Raw genomic sequence first — 22,162 nt, forward strand, 5'->3', positions numbered from 1 at the left:
TTGATGACCATTTACAAAACAAAATAACATTAAAAGTATTACATATATATACAACTTCTAATCAGTTGACGGAATTTTCGAAAGGTTAATATATGCTATGGTTTGTATAACCCATGAGAAGACGAAAGTTGAGAACGAAGTCCGGCCAGGCGGCCTCGTGAGATTCGATTTGTATGACATCTTCACCACTTTCTGGTTGATGGTATGATATCGTTGTTCTCCGGAATGCGGAGGGCGACTCAGATTCATATCGGTGCGAATTTACCGTTTATTAATCGCCTACCGACCCCGGGCGAAACAGTGTACCTTCAACCCTGTGGCATACGTCAAACGTGCCTACGAAAGGGTCCCCATTCCCCTTACCCTGAACTCGGCCATTTTGTTTTTAAGCGACCTCGTTTTTTCTCTCCGGTTCGAATCTCTGGAACAAGTCAGTACGTTACAAAATATGGTGGTACGCACTCTGACGGTATTTCTGGTCCGAATAGGTCCCAAGTACCTCAGCTCATGTTTATCGTAAGAGCTGACCAAAATGGGGATCGGAAGGTCAGACTTTGTAACTTGGCTGGTTGTATAACAACGTCCTCCGATGGCTTCAGACGTTGGCCTTGCTATCAACATTTGTTTGTTTGTTTAGAAAGGCTTTTTCAGCGCAATTACTCACAAGTCAACTTAAACATCGTTCATAAGTCAAGTGCTATATCACAATATGATAGCATTAAACAATATCAGAGTAACGGTATTGGTCAGTGTTTCTTTGTACAACCTCTGCTTTGCACCTCATTCGTAGCCTCTTGTGTATGCATAGAACACAATGGAAGCCTACATTGAGTTCATGTTGCAGATAATTCTCCTTTCTCGCAACACAAATTAATTTTCCAGGTCAATAATGTTGTTTGGAAAAAGTACGTGAATCTACAGTGGTTCGATCTGCTTCACGCGATGTGCATGTGACTGTATCTGAAACGTTCACCGTTTTAAAGAAATACTAAACCAGCTGCAGTTACCTCCCTTCCACAAGCACGCCCACCGCGAACAAGGAAGTGAGTGAGTGTAGCAGGATAGACGAACATTATTGGTGCAAGGGTGAGGCCCTTAGTCAGTAGTATTTGTGAACCACATGTTTAACAATATTGGAGAGAATTTCTACTTCAATGGTCGCATTTTCAGCCAAATGATGTGCAATGTTAAATCTCAAAAGACATGCTTGAACGAACACATGGCTGTACAGCTCAGTGATTCAGCCCACCTTGCACGAAATGAACTAAACCGTTATCTGATGTGAAGGCCATCTATTTTATCACTTTGTTTATGAAAAACACATTCTTGTCACGATCGAAGAAAAAATATAATTGAAACTTTAAAAGACGTTTTGGGGACAACAAACTTTCTTTTTAAAGTAAGGTCAATGGATTACTTTCCTTCCTAATATTGATCCACTTTGAAGTGTTGTCGTTTGTTTGTTTGTTTGTTGTTTAACGCCGCACTAAGCAATATTCCTGCTATATGACGGCGGTCTGTAAATAATCGAGTCTGGACCAGTGGTGACTGGCATCATGAAGCATCGATCCACGCTATTCGGATCAATGTGAAGTGTTTTCCACACCGAGGATTGTTTGACCCATCAGGAAGAAGACTTTGACATAGTTTAAATTGTATTTCTCCAAATTATGAAACGTCTATAAAACTGACGACTAATCATTGCGGCGTGGGTCGATGCTCATGGTTCCAAAAGTGACTGGCTTTGCCCAGATCTACGTATTTACAGATCGTCGAGATATTGCTCGAATATTACTCGCCGACTGTTACTATCTGTGCGAATTTGCCGAAAGTGTCCATGTTGTGACATGAATTTAGTATGTAACTCAACGAGGGAGTCTCTAACCGTCGTTAAGCAGGCAACGTCCGCCCGGAGAGCGGAAGGTCCGGGGTTCGATCCCCAGCCGCTTCATACCAAAAGACGTTAAAAGATGGTACTTGTTGTTACCCTGTCTGGCGCTCGGCATTAAGGGGCTAAAACAAGGACTGGTCGGCTCGGAAACAGTATACTGTGTCTGTATACTGTATACTGGGTATTCATGTTAAACTGCGGCATTGTGTCTCGTGTGCTAGCACTATAAATCGGCATCAGTCCGGACTAGTACAATCAGCCACACACACATACACGTGCCTGCACGTCGCTATATAAGTGCAATAATCTTGGACGCGACGTTAAACCCCATTTCACCTCACCTCACCTCACCGTTAAGCAGGCACACTGTATTGTAATAACATGTTGTGCAAGTCGGCGCTAAAACTCACTAACTCAATATATGATTTACAGAGGAAGGAATACAAACATGTCAGGAAGGCGCACATCTAGCAGGCTGAAGATCATGACAAGGTCCTCGTCAAAGTCCTTGGAAAAGTCCCCACCAAAACCGACTCCATACTCACGAAATGGAAGGAAATGCGCATCAAAAGGTATTATATCATGTTCACGAAATGGAAGGAAATGCGCATCAAAAGGTATTATATCATGTGATAAAACAACTGTCTCCATGTCGAGTTAACAAAAACTAAAATGATTTTATCATCAAACATGTTATGGGGTCTCGACCCTGCAGGATTTGAGAAGGCGGCCAACAAGGCTCTTGCTCAAAAGTAGATTGATCAGGTTTACAACATCGAAGGTCTCAGTAAAACTTTTGCAATGTTTTATGGGAGAATGTGGATGACCCATCCGAATTTGATGCATCTGTGTCCATGATAATGTCTGATACAATTCCATATTTTGACTGACCGCTTTCCCTTTTTGGGTTCAGGTTATCACTTGACTTGCCTTTGCATGTGTTTGTGACAGGGTCACCTTTACGCGAACACCTGGTATGATCACTATTTAAAGTGATTCAAAAAACACTTGCTTACTCTATTGCCGGAATTGTATAAAGGACTCTGCTTTAAGCAGCGATTTCACATTCAGGGTTATGGCAAGGGGTTTGTCGTTTTAATTGAGCAAGTGGCGGCCACAACGAGGTGAGGTGAAATTGGGTTGTGTGTGTGTGTGTGTGTGTGTGTGTGTGTGTGTGTGTGTGTGGCTGATTGTACTTGTCTGGACTGATGCCGATTTATAGTGCGGGCCCACTGAGATGCTATGCCGCAGTTTAACATGAATAGCCCACTCAGACACAATATACTGACTCCGAGCCGACCAGTCCTTGTTTTAGCCCTTAATGTCGAGTGCCAGACAGGGTAACAACAAGTACCATCTTTTAACGTCTTTTGGTATGACGCGGCCGGGGATCGAAGCCCGGACCTTCGTCTCCCATGACCATGGAGGAAAGTGAATGATTTATTCTACCTACCTTGACCAATTAAGCATTTATTTCATGTTTATGGAGTGTGCTTCCGTGATTATATCACAAATTAGATGATGATTTCACCCATCCTTGAACTTGAGTGTAAGTATTTTATAAAAAGTTAAATGCATTACTCTTGAAAAAATCTGAAAACAGAAACAAAATAATTTTATAATCATATTTTATAATTTTACAGAACGGAACTGACAGCCAATGTATTGTGTATAGTTCTAATATTGACGTTGATTGCGATGAGGATTGTTGCTCTCAATATCAGTCACTGGTTTGCTAGTGGTCCAGATTATTTTCAGGCCGTTGTCATGGATCAGTAATATTTCCATGTACGTGGGGGCACGGGTGGCCCAGTTGTATAAGGCGCCGCGATTCGCTGTGCAGAGTTGCGTCCCTTGGGCACGCCATGGCCAGAAACCTATGATTGTGTATTCGAATTCCGGTTCGCCCCAATTATATTTCTAGGTTTGTCAGCACTATACCCGTGCTCGTGGGTTTCCCCGAAGTGGTAAACGTCAGAGACCTGCGTCACTTCGGGTTTTCCTCCCACATTAAGCTGACACGCAGCGATATAACTGGAATACTGTTAAGAGCGGCGTTAAACCCAACTCACTCACTCACTATTTCCATGTATGGCTTTAAACGACATTAAGCAGTTAACCTTGCAAGGAGCTGTAGGAATCAGAACGATGCTTTGTTTTCAGCACCATAGCAGTGCTCGAATGTTTCAACTGATCAGTACACGTCAACAACATGCAAAGCGTTGGCTGAGATACTGTACACGGCATTAATCATGATTCACTCTCACCCACAGATCCAAATGGACAGGTCCATAACAGACCAGCTGACGCAGAACATCCGAATGATACATCGAAGACCTCGAACTCGACTAAAGGTAAACCTTCCAGTAAAGAATCACCTGCTGGACCACCTAATCAACCAAACATTGCACCAGGAAGATGCGAACTTGTAGAAGTGATTGAAAACACACAAGGCTGCCGCACCGGTAGCTTGGTAACTATGGATGTCTTGGTGATAACGCACGAGGACGCCACTGTTATACTGACAACGGACAGAGACAACAGTTCTGTAAACGCTTTGTTCAGAGAGGGCGTGGAGGAGAGGACGAGTTCACTCCCCCTGAGTCATTGTCTGACGAACTTCACTGTCATCGAGGACAATCTGGTGGCTGCTGGTAGGTGGTAATAATAAAATACGATAATAAATCCATTTATAATGCAACATCATGCAGCCACGTTATTCGTACACTGGTAATTGGACCTGTATGTACTCATATGGCCCAGCTGTCTAAGGCGCCTGTGCAGAGTTGCGTCCCTTGGGCACCTATGATTGTGGGTTCGAATCCCGATTCACCCCGATTATGATTCTAGGTTTGTCAGCTCCATACCCGCGCTCGTGGGTTTCACCGAAATGGTAAACGTATAAGACCTGCATCACTTCGGGCTTTCCTCCCACATTAAGCTGACACGCCGTGATATACCTGGAATACTGTTAAAAGCGGCGTTAAACCCAACGCACTCACTGTTATCCGAGAATGTAATTTCTCTAGGTTAACACATATTTTCATACTTGAACATCTTTTGAAACAATTAGGCTACCATATGAAAAAAATCGGTATTATCTATTTTTTTTATAAGTTAGAAGGTATATATAGGTCGAATCTTTAATTATAATAATTATGTATTTTATTATTGTGATTTCCCAATCATCCCGCTAACATAAATAATTGTTTCAAAACGCCTACCCGTGATTTGTCACGACATCATTGCGGGTTGTCAGGACGGGTTGCCTCCAAAGGTGCAACTCCGGATTAAATAGTAATCCTGAAAATGCTGATCCGGTACCGAAACAAGAAATATGTCTTTTGCGGTCTTAACGGAAATTAGGGGGAAATGTTGGAAACAGTAATTATTATTCTTTCTGTCACAACTTGAGGGCATACCATTCTTATTATCATTGGGTGAATAATTTTTTTATTTCCATATGTTATACTATCATTGATTTCGGGGAGGAATGACATACCTTTCCTTTCGTATTTATACCGTTACTACGAATAAATGAGTGACTGAGTGAGTTGGGTTTAACGCCGCTTTTAAGAGTATTCCAGTTATATCACGGCGTGTTAGCTTAATGTGGGAGGAAAGCCCGAAGTGATGCAGGTCTCAGACGTTAACTAGTTCGGTGAAACCCACGAGCACGGGTATGGTGCTGACAAACCTAGAAACATAATCGGGGCGAACTGGGATTCGAACACACAATCATAGGTTTCTGGCGTGCCCAAGGGACGCAACTCTGCATAGCGAATCGCGGCACCTTAGACGACTGGGCCACCCGTGGCCCCTACTGCGAATAAAAGATTGTACCCGTCGTGGTATCACACCTACAGCACGACCAGTCATTTAAAGATCCCAGATACGCAATGATACAGATCCTCGGTTTGTCCGAGACATGCCCGTGAAATGGAGGACTTTGACTTGTGTCACTTTAGGCTTTTCTGTCGCATTAAGCTGACTCGCCACTGCATAACTTAACTAGGTTAAGTCGAATTTTCTCACTTGCTCATTTATAAGGACCGATCTCATGACATGATCCATCAAATTTCTTGTCCGTCCACCATCTACAGTAATCTACGTTTATAATGAACACGCTTATAACGAACTAAGGGATATAACGAACTTTATTTTGATCCCGACCATTTGCTGTATATATTTTGTATACGTGTATATGTTTGGGTTTTTTTAACGAACAACGATTATAACGAACTAAGATTGGTGGTCCCTTTTGGTTCGCTGTAACCGTAGTTTACTGTATTTCAATATTTGCGTACATGATGCCTTTTACCCCAAACACCTTATACGCTTATAACGAACTAAGGGATATAACGAACTTTATTTTAATCACGGCCATTTGCTGTATATATTTTGTATACGTGTATATGGTGTGTTTTTTTATTATAACAAATTGTAATTAGTGGTCCCTTTTAGTTCGTTAAAACCGTAGTTTACTGTATTTCAGTATTTGCGTACATGATGCCTTTTACCCGAAACACCTTTAGGCATAATTAATAATCATATTCTATCCTACTCATTGATGTAATAATACCCAACAGAGTGGAACCAAGAGAGTGAAAAATGGCATGCCCACAGAAAAATTGCAATCAACGTGAATAAATACACATTACAGTAAACTGTAACGGTTATAACGAACTCAAAGGGACCACTAATTTAAGTTCGTTATAACCGTAGTTCGTTATAAGCAGATATACAGCATATATGCAACAAATGGTCGGGACTATAAAATAAGTTCGTTACTGTAGTTAATACTTGATCACTGCGTTTGATATTTTATGTTTCAGGTGTGTGGTGCCTTGCCAAAATAATAGTTTTCAAAGTATTCCCTGATCTGGATCTTCAGCGCACCATTGAAACAAGTACACGATACTCCTGTATTGCATTCCTCTCTCCTGGAACAATGGTTGGAAGTTATGTCCAAAAAGCCGGAGTGGAAATCTTTGATATGTCTGGAAATGTCCTCAGGAAATTTGACGTTATCCATATTGACGAACCCTACAGCCTGTGCACTTTCAATGGCAACTGTATAGTGGGAGATACGAAGAAACGAGCAATCATGAGTTTCAATGATATGGGTAATATGCAGTTTAAGTACCCACCAAGAGGGGGGAAGAAATTTGTTGGGCTGTTGACAGTGACGGCTCACAGAGGCTACATCTATGCTGCTGACAGAAAGGGCAACAGAGTAGTTCAGTTGACCGTAGATGGGAAGTTCGTGAGAGATGTCCTGACTGCAGAGGATGGTATCGAGGAGCCACAAGGTATCTGTATCACTGATGACAACCTCCTATATGTCTCAGTGATCTACAGCTACATTAAGGTGTTTCGTATTGGATGACATTGTTTATGTACATTTCCACTTTCTCGTTGTGCACGGATTTTATAATAGGCTCCAGCAATACCAGGGCGCATCCTACTTAGCTGTATTCTTCATGCAAGCGTACTCTTTCTTATTGTGTCCTTTTTAGTTACGGCTTCAAATTATGATATTCGAAATATTATTGTCTATACAGAAATCGGGTGCTACATTGCAAGTAGCTGTGCGTACATACACTGAACTTGAAATGGGTACCTGTGATCATATACATGTACATATATCGGTAACTGAAAGAGTGTGATGATTAAGATGATATGGACCATAGTTTTACATATATGTCACTGTTCTGTGGTCACAGCAAACCATGATGGCTTGACGCCACGCCTCACATGTTCTTTCCGTTGCAAGCTTTTGTACATCTGCAAGAAATATAACCAGATATTTCACCTTACCTGTGTGAGTGTTTTTAATAAAAAAATGTTTTAAAAACTTATACACTTGTATCGGGTCCATTTTCAGGCCGGTTAGTAAAACCTAAAAACAATATAATTATTCATTATCATAAGAAATCGTATAGACTTGTACGATCCTGACTATATCATAAATTTATTTCCAAACAGCTTAGCAAGAAGGGGGAGCACAAATGGAGCCCTTTGGAATGTCTATATTTAGCATAAATGGCTCATATCTAAATTTCACATATCTTATAGGTGTGCCTTTCAGGAAGGCCGACATTTCAGTATAGTTTTCTTGCTCTCATTTTTTACACAGTGTCCTGAAGCTCTTAAGATAGAGATGGTCACCACGTTTAGGAACAAATGCCCCAAGGATCAAGGAATGGAGTTTTTCATTAAGTTTGTCATGTGGGATAGGGGGTACAATGTTGAAAAATTTATGTTTTGACAGTACTGAACTTGGTTCTAATTAGAGATTTTATACGTTCAAGCAAATCCTTAGAGTAATTGAGGATCGATATTGTATAAATTCTACAGCAAGAGGATGTGCAGTGTCAAAACTCAGACACCCTTGAACGAACACATCCTTCATTTCAACTGGCTTTGCACGAACCAAACCGCGTTTTCTCGTCATAAGGCCATCTGGTTTATTACGTTGTTTCTCAAAAAACATTTTAGTCACAATAAAAGAAAAATGAAATTATAAATTGGCGAGGTAAAGGAACAAATCGAAGGGGTCTTGAATGGTTCTTGTTTATTCAAGTCTGAAGCAGTGAAGACACAAGCATGATAAAATAAACTTCCTGTCCATACAGCGCCGAATAAGGCGTACTTATCTGCTACATACATGTATGAATGAACGCTAACTGTAATGAGTCATCATCAATAATGATTTACATCAGCTGTAACTTACAAATATTCCCCTTCAACAGCAAAAGAAAACCGGCATTATGCCCACCACGCAAGTACGGTTATCGCGCTTGCTCACAAAGAACCGTAACTCTAATTGACTGTTAATTAATGACGTCGTGAATGTCAACATGCGCGCAACACTGGTTCGAGTCGCACCCATACAACGCAACCTAAACATACTTTTCTTTTCCCTTTTTTTCACATGTTTTACATGCATAACAAACATCAAAATATTCAACACCTCTAGCATAAGAAAGTACTTCCTTAAGTACATGAAAATCAACACAGCATCAACTCAGAAGCCCATACAAAGTAAATACGTGTACATTAATGTTGTAAGTGCAACATAAATTATGAACAAAAAAAGTTTATTATAATATGTATTACTTCCCTTCCTAATATTGATAAACTTTGACGATATTCGACATTGTTAAGTGTGCCCCGTGATAACAGACCAGATGAGTGTCTGTCGTCGATTGTCAATATCTCGTAGATTTCGTCTCGTCTAGAACTAATGGATCTTAAATTCTGGTATGTACCCAGAAATATAAAATTCGGTCCAGGGACAGAGCTCTCAGTAAATGGATAACTTTATACATTGCAGGGTGATATGCGTTTGTTTGTTGGTTAACAAACTATATCCTGTTGGTCTGTAAACACTCGAATGTGGATCAGGCAATCTACTGATAGATAGCATGAGCAACGTTCCACACCGTCCGAACGCGAGCCTGGGCTACCGAGCTTGTCTCCTACGACAAACGTAGGTTACCGGGATCTCCACAGGCAGGGGGCCTTTAATGCACAGAGGATATATGCAAAAACGTCCCTCAGTGCGGAAACAACACTGCACTGTAGAACCAGTCACTTTTCCCCAATCTCTCGCCCCTGTTTTCTCGGTGTCGAAGCATGTCAAATACATGTTAATACAATACTTTTTAAAAGCTAATAGTCTTCAAAGGAAATAACATATGAGTTCTCATAGTGAAAACAAAAACTTTACTGCAAAGCCTTTTGGAATATATAATCATGTAAATTGCGTGGGGATTCCGGGTCATAAAAGGCAAACAGTCCCCTGTGCTTGTCGTAAGCACCAACGAAAATGTAATACTGGTTTTGTCAATGTATGACAAGTGATTGCCTTTCATTTGTACCAAGACACACGTATTCACAGATCGTGGTGATGTTGTCTGGGATATGTTTGCATAATTGTCGTACCGAAGTCAAAGTGTCTACATATCCTGGGCAAGAGCAAGGCCAACGATGTATGTACCAAACTCAACGAGCTAGTTTGCCACCTACATTATGGAGCCAGGGAATACGATCATGGCAGGAGAGCGCACATCTAGCAGGCTGAAGATCCTGACAAGGTCCTCATTAAAGTCCTCGAAAAGATCCTCGGCAAAGTCCCCGGCAAAATTCACCCCATTCTCACGCCCTGGGAGGAAATGCGCCTTCAATGGATATTTTTGACAATGAAGCGTCAAACCTGTTGATGAAAATATTAAACAAATGTCTCCATGTCGAGTTAACAAAAACTGAAAATTATTTTGATATCAAACACCCAGCAGGACCTGGACCTTACAGGATTTGAGAATACAGCGAACAAGGCTTCAACGTTCTATTCTTACAGATGCTGACTTTCGACTTTTGAAGATGCCCATCAAAGGTTTGTGATCAGTGATTATCTTGAAGTTTTAAACATAAGTGTACAGGTGAAGATTGCCTGCAGCCCATACAACAACCAACTCCTCAAACTCAGTTTGTGAATACCTGGTGTCGGTGTCAGATCACGCACACCTGCAGGACTGGCGTCAACAAATAATTCAATATTTTTCTTGGATAAAAGTGGATCTGACTTTCGTGGAACTGAGTGCATCTTTGAGACGCCGTGTGAATGCTTGGATTTCAGGTTTCTTCAACTTCCATGTTATATTTTGACGTGTTATCTTTTGTTGGGGTTCAAGGATAGTGGCAAAGTCAGGGGCGAATCTAGGCAAATTCTGTGGCATACCAAGCAATGATTTAACTTCACTCGGTGTTGATGGTGCTGGTTTATTTATGATTGACTTTATCTTTTCAGGATCTGGAGACATGCCACTCTTTCCGAATACATGACCAAATCTTGTGACCTCCGACTTCGAAAACTCACATTTTGATTTGTTCAGAGTAACGACATTTTCTTCGCGTCGCTAGTGAACTGTCCACTGAGTGTCATCATGCTGTTTCTCTATTTTGCCATGAACAATACTATCACCAGCGATATTCCGACTTCCAGGAATATCTTGTGTGTCATCAGCTCTCACATTCTGAAATATTTCTGAGGCCGTGTTGATTCCAAAAGACAACATCAGTATTGAAAGTAGTGATAAATCTGCTATCTGGGTGCAGCTCTTACTGGTGATATCCAGCATTAAGGCCAATCTTAAATACAGTGGAACCATTTAAGTCAGAAATCAGATCATTTGTGGTCGGTGTGATATTTCTCTCTTCTGATTGCGACGGTTGTCTCTCTCATGTCAACACAGGTAGTTTAACAACACCAATTACTGGCAATGGTGTGTCTGACCCATACGAGTACAACCTGTGTCTGGTATCGGCCCTTGAAGATCCGGGGTAGAATAGGTATTCAGCAACCTGTCGTAAGAGGCGACTATGCTTGTCGTAAGAGGCGACTAACGGAATCGGGTGGTCAGGCTCGCTGACTTGGTTGATGCATGTCATCGATCCCAATTGCGTGGATCGACGTTCATGATATAAATCACTGGATTGTCTGGTCCAGACTCGATTATTTACAGACCGCCGTCATATAGCTGGAATATTGCTGAGTGCGGCGTTAAGCAAGCAACCAACCAACCCTTAAAGCAGATCCATCTCGCTTGAGCACATCCCAAATATTTTGGGCCATAATGTCACATGATGCTCCAGAGTCAAGAATGACAGGTTTTTCCTCCAGCAATGTCAACAGACTTCACAGGCATGTTTGTCCGATTGTTGTCTGCAGGTGAATTGATTAAGCGTTTATAGTATACAAATGTCACTTCATTAAAATTCTTTCTCAGATGAAATCAGACCTATATCACCCAGATCGACAATAGCATACAAATAGTCTTCTTTTTTTCTATCAGCATCTGACCGCCTCCGTGGTCTAGTGGTAGAACGGAAGGTTCGGGGTTCGATCCCCGCCTGGGCTAAAACAAGGCCTGGTCGGTTCGGAGTCTGTAAACTGTGTCTAAATGGGGTAATCATGGTATCTCAGTGGGCTAGCACTATAAAATCGGCCTTAGTCCGGTCTAATACAAGCAGCAACACACACACGCGTTCATGCACGTCGCTATATAAGTGCAATAATCTTGGACGGATCGTTGAACCCCATTTCACCTAACCACCCTCTGTAGCATCAGAATGCGAAGCATTCATAAAATCATTATAAAAAAACTACTTGGTCACGCCATTAAGACTTGAAACGTGAACGACACACACGTGAGAAATGATTTAGAATTTAACATTCACTACATGTCTTTGTGCAGGACATTTAACATAATGAAAGTCGGTATTGAAAGCCGCAAAGAAAATCATAGATTGTCCATTTTGTGTTGGTTTTGTGACCGTCGTTGATTTCGTGACGCTTGTGGTTGTCATTTTGGTCTTGTCATTGACTGAGTCCTCTTTTTGCAGCATTTTCCTTATCAACGTTATCAAAGTTACACGATTTCGCAATCTGCTGAAGACGTGTACAACATGCATCAATGTTTTCTCCATCACGCTGTTTTGCATTTCGAAAATTATGAAGTTCAAATGCAGTATTGACAACCGTTGTGAAATATTCAGTCATTTTAGCTTTGGCAGTTTCATAATCGTCATCATTACCTGTCCATCTATTGTGTCAAATATTTCATCCAAATTTTGTCCAGCCATTTTGTCCGGCGCGATCCCGCGTTAGCATCCGCATGCACATCCAAACTTGAGAAAGACGAGAGATTTGTAGCCATTTCAAATACTCCACCAATATCCTCGGCATAAAGACATCTGTGTTGCTTGTAACACTCTGTGATATTTTGATACACTGCTTTGGACTTACAAGATGGCGGCCACGCGTCTCGTGTATGACGGCAAATTATGACATCACATTCCGACCGCGATAATGATGACGTATTACGGGATCGTACATTGGCCTATGACCTGCGAGCTGTGACATAACATCAATACTATTGTAAACACAACAGCATCAAGAAGCCACAATGTATCTGTATCACTGATGAGTGAGTGAGTGAGTGAGTTGGGTTTAACGCCGCTTTTAACGCTATTCCAGTTATATCGCGGCGTGTCAGCTTAATGTTGGAGGAAAGCCCGAAGTGATGCAGGTCTCAGACGTTTACCACTTCGGTGAAACCAACGAGCGCGTATGGTGCTGACAAACCTAGAAACATAATTGGGGCGAACCGGGATTCGAACCCATAATAATAGGTTTCTGGCGTGCCCAAGGGACGCAACTCTGCACAGCGAATCGCGGCGCCTTAGACGACTGGGCCACCCGTGCCCCCGTATCACTGATGACAACCTCGACAATGTCTCAGTGATCTACAGCTACACGAGGGCGTCTCGTGTTGGATGAAATTGTGCATACATGTATACCCTTCCTCAACATGTCCCTTGCGACACACAGCAACATCAGGGTGTACCGTATTGAATGACATTTTGCACACATGCCACGAGTCATACAGCTAGAATAGCTATACATACGGACAACAGTCAATATCACATCACTCTGTGTTGACTAATGAACTCATATAAACTGACGGCCAAAAGAAACGTTACCAACGATATTTCTAGGATAAAATATGACCAACACAATTTGAAGCAGCAATAACAATTGTATTGTAGAAATTCATCATTCAGAACAGTAAAATGCGAATTTACTTATTCAACAACAAAGTCCTTGACCTCCATCAGGGACATTTCTTGACAAGGGGTCATTCGTCCAGTATTCGATCAACAACATTGGTTACAACTTTAAGGTGACGACGGCCCAGACCGTTCTATACGGGATATGACCGCCAACAGCGGCAATGCATCTTCGATTGCGGCGTCGAACTGAGTAGACAAGCGTCCTCACATCGACTGCAGGTATCAGATTCCATTCCTCACGGAGGGCAACGATCAACGCTTGTCTCGTGAAGGGAGGACGTTGGCGTTTCCGAAGACGACGCCCCAGCTGGTCCCAGAGATGTTCTATGGGTGAAAGATCTGGTGATCGAGCTGGCCACGGCAGGACAGTCACGTTGATGGCGTTGAGGAAGTCTCTGGTCATACGGGATTTATGGGATGTGGCGTTATCTTGTTGGAACACCGTCCGTTGTTGACGCTGGATGAAAGGAAGAACCACTGGCCGTAAGATATTGTCAATGTAGCGTTGTGCTGTCAGATTGCCTTCGATGATGACAAGTTCCGTCTTTTCGTCCCCGCGAAATGCCGCCCCAGACCATCACACTTCCGCCCCCGTAAGGTTCCACCTGGACACAACAAGGAGCTGTACGTTCACCACGTCGTCGATAAACTCGCGTCCGCCCATCAGGTTTGAAGAGTTGGAACCTGCTCTCGTCACTAAACAGCACTCGCCGCCATTCCCTTTGTTGCCATCGCTTTGTTTGCCTGCACCACGTCAATCAGGCACGTCGATGTTGACGGGTCAAGGTCATGCCCTTGAAAGGGTGATAAGCCCGGAGACCATAATGTCGTAGTCGTCTGGTAACTGTTTGTCTGCTGACCGGATGACCGGATGTCCTAAGCTGTTGGCAGCTGATGACGTCACAATAAGAAATCTGTTCCTCAGATGAAGAACCCGTAAAAAGCGGTCATCCTGCGGGGTCGTGACCTTTGATCTGCCAATCCGTGGTCTGTCTGCGGTTCTGCCAGTCTGTCGGAGACGTGCGACCAGTCTGGTAATGGTCATCTTGGAGCAGTTCATGTTAAGGGGGGGGGGGGGGGGGGGGCACGGGTGGCCCAGTCGTCTAAGGTGCCGCGATTCGCTGTGCAGAGCTGGGCACGCCAGAAACCTATGATTGTGGGTTCGAATCCCGGTTCGCCCCGATTATGTTTCTAGGTTTGTCAGCACCATGCCCGTGCTCGTGGGTTTCACCGAAGTAATAAGTGTCTGAGACCTGCATCACTTCGGGCTTTCCTCCCACATTAAGCTGGCACGCCGGAATACTGTTAAAAGCAGCGTTAAACCCAACTCACTCACTCACTCATGTTAATGGCAACCGCTCTCTGTGTCGCTCCCATCAGGAGCAAACCTATGGCTGTCTTGGCATGTCTTGGCATGTTCGTTGGTGTTCATCATCGCAACCAATGATAGGGAACAGATCCGTGCGTAATTTATACCCGGAAATTGCACGATAATTTGGGAAAGAATGTTTTAAAAAATTGCTGACAAACACCAATATCTCCCAAAATCCGCAAAGCACGTGCAAAGAACGACAGAGAACATGAAGGTAGTATTCGTGAGATGTGTTCTTTACTGTTTTTGAACAGGTTGGCATCTTTGTTTCAAAGTGGCAAATCAGTTAATGTTGGTAACGTTTCTTTTGGCCCTCAGTTTATATTCACTCAGGTATAAACAACGCGGTACTATCCTAATCATTACAATACAAATTGCCAATGCAAGACAACAGCCAGTCTGGCTTATCTGCCGAAACAAATTCGTAGCTGTGAAAGCTGTGTAAATGGACCACTAAAAATCAGTGTAACTTTACAAACTGGGCCCTAATTTATATTGTACATTTCGGCAATATTGATACACCCATACTCGGTAAAGTAACATGAGGTGACTATGCTTGTCGTAAGAGACTAACGGGATCGGGTGGTTGACTGATGAATGTAATCTGATCCCGATTACGTAGATCATGATGTTAATCACTGGATTGTCTGGTCCAGACTCGATTATTATTATGTGTGCGTGTGTTGCAGTAGTAGTAGTAGTAGTAGTAGTAGAGCGTCACCGTGGAGAGCGATAGGTCCGGGGCTTGATCCAGGGCTTGATCGTCATACCCAAAGACGTTAAAAGATGGTACAAGTCGTACCTTGCTCGGCATTAAGAAGCTAAAACAAGGACTGGCCGGCTCTGAGGCAGTATACTGTGTCTGAGTGTGGTATTCATGCTAAACTTCGGCATGGTATCTCATTGGGCTAGCACTATAAAATCGGCATCAGTCCGGACTAGTACAAACGTGCGCGCGTGCATGTACGTCGCTGTATGAGTGCAATAATCATGGGTCTTCACATCACATCTGTGTGTGTATGTGTGTGACGTGTGTGTTTTTTCTGAATGTGTCTCTACGTGTGTGTACGTGCCTGCACGTGCGTGTGTGAGTGCGCGCGATATCATCACCACCAACCTCACTCACACCACTCCTCATGAGCTACAGATTCTGCCCTTGCAACATCTCTCCCCTAGTTCTGGGGCACTGTGTCAGGCTTGTCATAACAACCCTGATTTACTGCTGGTTATATATGAGAAATGTGAGAAATTCGTTGGCCCGTGTGACCGTGCCCCACATGCACCCATTACACTGACAGACAAACATACTATTGTAATCGTAAAACTGGTTTATGTTTATGTCTGGTGCTTCTGTCCTCATTCTACCTGATACAAATGTCATGAGAACCATGTCATTTAATACTATCAAAATAGCGTTGGGAATAAACCGTTGTTACAAATTAGCTATAGGACGACCGAACGTTATATATCTCTTTTATTTTTTTTATAAATACCCTGTGATACAATCGCTACCAGTACTCGTTTTGTTCCCAATTTGAATACCACAACGCTAAAACGCCGTCCAAATGAATTATTTGTTGATTTACGCTGCACTCGAGTCTGGACCAGGCAATACAGTGATTGACATCATGAGCATCGATCCACGCCAATTGGATACGATGACGTGCATCAACCAAGTCAGCGAGCCTGATCAGCCGATCCCGTTTGTCGCCTCTTACGACATGCATAGTCGCCTTTTACGGCAAGCATGGGTTGATGAAGACCTATTCTACGTCCAAATCAAATTAACTGAAAGAGAGATGGATATGGTGAGTGGGCCCAATGTATTTATGGTGATAAAATGGAGATATTATAATGCACTCTACTGGAGAGATTATACAATGAGTGGGGAAATGCAATGCAATACGTATCACTGAAGCGCCTGGAATATCTAAAAAAGACGCATCTCAAGACGCAAAGGGAGCTAACTAAGGACACTCTAGTTGTATCACTTATCTTGAAGGCGAGAGTCCACCAGATGAAACGTGTATGGCCTGACCATATAACTATTCAGTCAGGTTGTCTGCGTGAAATAGATTTAGAGATCTTCCAAGATCAGGGAGACCCCGCGTCACCACAGCAGCCCAGGATCGCTACATCCACCAGGTCTGTCTCCTTCACGGGAGGCTCGCGGCAACATGCACTGCAATACACATTCCTTGAAGAAGAGAAGCACCAAGACCCCTTCCATACTTATAAGAAATCTCTGCCAACGTCGATTGTACGATTCCGACTATATCATAAACATGTGTTCATGTGTTCCCTATCGAATTGTGATAATGCCAGGTGTTCGCGAAAAGATGAGCGTGTCCTGCCCTACCCGAGGCATCCGTCACAAACACATGCAAGGACAAGTCAATTGTTCACCTGACAAAAACAATGGAACATATGGTACAAGTCAGAATAGGTAATTGCATCGCGACATCATTCTTGTTACTGATGCATCAGATTTGGAATTGTCCTCCACATGTCTACCATAAACCTTTTTGAAAACTACACTAGGGCCTTGAATGTTGTAACCTTCATCAAACAACTTCAGAGCAAGAGTAATATGACGCTCTTTGAAATCTTAGTAGAAACAGCATGTTCGATTGTACCTCAAAAGTTGTGAACTGTAGACATCAAGGTCCGGGGCTGCTGGAATAGTGTTCGACATAAAGGGAAAATTGACGTCATCCCTCTTGTCTTGTGGAGATTATTTTGACGCTCCTAATGTTTATGCAGAGATCTAAATATGAAAAAGTTGAAGCGGTCTCACTGGTCTCCTTTATTACTAGCTCAGGTGGGTAAACCAGTGGAAGGGAACTGGCTATATGATGGTGATTGAACGGTATCAGATCATCGATATACCTGAAGCTTAAGTTAAACTTCTTGGCCAAATAACCTTGTTTTGACTTTGCCATTCCGAGCAGACATTCTGATTCATATGCATGAAAAACAGATCAACACGAAGGTTAGCGCAGTTGGTGCCCATGGTGATTTCCACTTCTTGCCTAAATGTCTTACCCCCAAGACCAGCATTTCAATTATTGTTTTCTCAGTAAACTTCATATGACATTTGCTTTCATTTTTTGACAAATTGACTTGAACCTCTGAAGATAGATATGTAATTATCTGTGGTCACCCAATCTCATTAAAATCAGATATTAGTTCTCGCTACCGCTAACCAAAGATCTGAGAACACCCCATTACGGGTCACGTCAGACCGACCTTGCGCGATCTTTGACCGACCAATGGAATGACTGACAAGAAGTCGGCATTAGCCAATCAGAAGGCAGCTTTCTCGTGCTTTACGGTACAAATTTCAAATTGGCGACTATGCTTCGAAACATATTTTGGCAAATTATCGATTAAAAATTGGAAACCTGAACAAAAGAACATTCTGGAAAGGCTAATAGAAGGTCTAGAATGTATGAATTCAGTCGTTAAGCATGTAACTATCGTTCGGAATAACCACTGTTAAGGTTTTCGATGTCACTTTCATGATCTGATGATCTGGTAAGCGACGCTCTGATTGGTCGGATGAAAGGTCGTTCTAAAATGACCCCTAACGGGATGTCCTCAGATCTTTGTTAAGCGGTAGCGAGAACTAAGATCTGATTTTAATGAGATTGGTGGTCACCACGTTTTACGCCCCATATCTTACGCCCCATATTTGCACAAAATGTCTCTAACTTTTTACGAGCTGCCGGAATTCGAGCAAGAAGGCTCTACGTTGGCATTATTTAACCTCCATGTACTTGACTTCATCGACTGCAGTAGAGTTGATTACATCATCCGTGGTTCCCGAATGTCGGCGTAGCGTTTGGTGTAGTGACACATCCGTTTCCTTCTTCAAAGGAGAGATGGGTGGATCCGTGGCTAACCGGATACCGGATGTTGGCTAACAAGAAGTCGACAGATTCGTTGGAGGAAGTGTCATGGTTTGGGGAGCTATCTCAGAACAGATCTTGTTATTGAGTCTTTGCATGACGATTTTCAAAATTCACTTGATTAATTGACATGTAGATGAGACTAGTCTCCGATCGGTCTCAACCATTTGCAAACATTTCGCCGTTTGTGCGGTGAACAGTTGCCGATCAATTACTGACAAGTTGCAAAACCTATCGCTGATTGATCGGCAGTCATACCCTAATTCCAAATATGGGCAGAAGTAGTTGCACCGGTCTCAGCGATCGCCAGTCGGTCGCAAAGGAAATCAGTCGCCAAGGGGTTGCATCGCGGTCGCAGTGTCTTAACTTTCCCAAGGTGGAGTGAAACGCTCGTCTGCTCAAAGGTAACTGTGTGTTTCCCCACTCCGAGTGACGGAATCAAACGTATTTTGAACGTGGACAACTGACAAACTACATGTATATTGTTGCAAGCTGTTTTCTTAGAAAATATTTAGGCTCATAGTTTTATGAACGCACAATGCCATTTAGAAAGTGGGCAAATGTAACAAATGTTATATTTGGGATAACACTTTGTCAGTAAAGTACAGATTCTCGAACTGTTTTGGGTTGATCCCGTTCGGAATTCGAACCCACACTGCCAGAGTGAGGCATCTAATCGCCAGCACACAAAGTCAGCGATCTAACCCACTCAGGCACCGACGCTTCCACAAAAATGTAAGTTCGGCAACTGGTAGTCTAGATCACGTACTTTGAGTACCCCACTGTCAAGTGTAAATTGGCACGGCTCCAATAGCCGAAAGCTATGAACACACAATGCCATTTAGAAAGTGGTCAAGTGTATCAAATGTTATATTTTGTATAGCACTAAAATACAGATTCTCGGTTTTTGGGGGGGGTTGAGACCCGTCCGGGAATCGAACCCCCACTGCAAGAGTGAGGCACCAACCAGTTGTCGGACTTTCAATTTTGTGGAAGCGTCGGTGGCTGAGTGGGTTAGATCGCTGACTTTGTGTGTGGCGATTAGGTACCTGCCTCTGGCAGTGTGGGTTCGACTCAACCCAAAAAGTACGAGGATCTGTACTTTACTCACAATGTGTTATCCAAAATATATACCCTTTGTTACTTATGGTTTTAATTTAATAATATATGGTTTGCAGCTGTAGCTGACAAATATCTTTTCTCCAGACAAAATTTGTCATAAGATCGGCTGTGCTTTGATAACATGTATTAATTTGTTCGGCATTCATATATTTATACACATTGAAAATAAGTATCTGAACAAATGCAAAATATCTTCTTATGTATTTATTGCAGACAAAACTGTTGTCATGGTTCGTTGGAATTCTCATAAACTTGAGAAACGTATAATCCGAATCATAAAGTTTTATATATCATATCATATAGCTTCAACCATTTATCAACTGCAAAGTTTATATATACGCTATCACATTTTATAGTTAGTGAGTGAGTGAATGAGTTGAAAACTGCATGTGTTTGTGACGGGCGTCACCGATGAACAGGATACGCTTACCTTTATCGCAAACACCTGATATCATCGTTATTCGATAGTATTTCCTTTGTTTGTTAAACGTCACACTCAGCAATTTTTCAGCTATATGATAGCGGTTTGTAAATAATCGAGTCTGGACCATACAAACCAGTGATTGACACCATGGGTATCAAACTACGCAATTGACATACGATAACATGGACCTGACTACCCCATCCCGTTAATGCCCTGTTACGACAAGAGTGAGTGAGTTGGGTTTAACGCCGCTTCTAACAGTATTCCAGTTATATCGCGGCGTGCCAGTTTTATGTGGGAGGAAAGCCCGAAGTGATGCAGGACTCAGACGTTTACCACTTCGGTGAAACCCACGAGCACGGGTATGGTGCTGACAAACCTAGAAACATAATCGGGGTGAACCGGGATTCGAACCCACAAGGGACGCAACTCTGCATTGCGAATCGCGGCGCCTTAGACGACTGGGCCACCCATGCCCCCTGTTACGACAAGAACAGGTTGTCATAGAGGTTCCGAAACACATTTTTATGATGTAGTAGGAATCTTACAATGGACTTTGCTTTATGGGGGCGGTCGGGTAGCCTACTGGTTAAAGCGTTCGCTAGTCACGCCGAAGACCCGGGTTCGATTCCCGACATGGGTACAGTGTGTGAAGCCCTTTTCTGGTGTCCCCCGCCGTGATATTGCTTGAATATTGCTAAAAGCGGCGTAAAACCATACTCACTCACTCACTTTGCTTTATGCAGATTCTTCGTATGATTACTGAAGGGTTTTGTCGGTTTGTGTGTGAGCAGTACCCCATACCCACGAGCACGGGTATGAGGTACTGAGAAACATCAAATCGGGGCGAATAACGGCTCGCTGCACGCACGGAGGCACGCACGTAAGCCTCAAAACCAAGGACACCGATCGAGGTGAACGATCAGAATGTTATTTTGATGATCGTTAAAAACACTGATACACATCACTTGAAGTTAGAACCACGCCATATATACGTCACAAGTCTCCTTTCTTATAAGACAGCCTGAATAAAAATGACATAATGCAAATTAACACGTGACTAGCTCAGGGGTATTCTTCTCATCATAAAGGAGTTCAGGCAAAAGATGAGGCATAAAAAACACAATCACGTTCAACAGGTGTTGCGAAATGAGTAATCCCTGGTTGCACCTGGCGTACACGGTGAGGGTGAAGGTCACCAGATGGATTCAGACAATCGTTATTTATAAAATTCGTTTTATTTAAAATATTATATTGTATGTAGTGAGGGTGGTGGGGTAAGATGTGCTTTAATATAAACGGGCCAAAACTAACTGGTTCGGAAAACGCCGTGAAAACAACGTGTTTGAAGCAACCTACATGTACATGTATATCCTAAAGTAGACGGCAGTATGTCACCATATGTTTAGCGACCAGCATATATCCGATAGAGAAGGTTGAATATTATACAAATAATTACTCTTGATGGGGTCAATATGCGAAAAGAAGGACCCTGGGACCCGACCCCTGAGGTGCTCTTTTTGTTATACCGAAATTCACTTTTTAGTTTACGAATCATTTAAACCATCCTCTGTTTCCTTACAGTAAATAAGGGGCGGGCTGGTAGCCTAGTGGTTAAAGCGTTCGCTCGCCACGCCGAAGACCCGGGTTCGATTCCCGACATGGGTACAATGTGTGAAGCCCATTTCTGGTGTCCCCCGCCGTGATATTGCTGGAATATTGCTAAAAGCGGCGTAAAACCATACTCATTCACTCACTCACTACAGTAAATTAGCTGCGAACCGTAACATTTTAGTATACAT

General features: G+C 42.7%; 1 protein-coding gene across 3 annotated transcripts; it reads left to right on the forward strand.

Moving 5' to 3' along the window:
* Window positions 1–987: 987 nt before the first annotated feature.
* Window positions 988–7,752, forward strand: LOC124131675 (E3 ubiquitin-protein ligase TRIM56-like). 3 transcript variants are annotated; one of them, XM_046495117.2, is made up of 4 exons: window positions 988–1,086; window positions 2,324–2,508; window positions 4,165–4,545; window positions 6,727–7,752. In XM_046495117.2, exons 2-4 carry the CDS (start codon window positions 2,340–2,342, stop codon window positions 7,278–7,280), a joined length of 1,104 nt encoding a protein of 367 aa, XP_046351073.2. In that variant the 5' UTR covers window positions 988–1,086; window positions 2,324–2,339; the 3' UTR covers window positions 7,281–7,752. The 3 variants fall into 3 exon arrangements, with proteins under 3 accessions (XP_046351073.2, XP_046351076.2, XP_046351075.2); XM_046495120.2 differs by having other exon boundaries at window positions 2,324–2,463; XM_046495119.2 differs by having other exon boundaries at window positions 1,009–1,047.
* Window positions 7,753–22,162: the final 14,410 nt, after the last annotated feature.

This window comes from Haliotis rufescens, unplaced genomic scaffold, assembly GCF_023055435.1.
Source record: "Haliotis rufescens isolate VD_foot unplaced genomic scaffold, xgHalRufe1.0.p SCAF_1, whole genome shotgun sequence".
Lineage (NCBI taxonomy): Eukaryota > Metazoa > Mollusca > Gastropoda > Lepetellida > Haliotidae > Haliotis > Haliotis rufescens.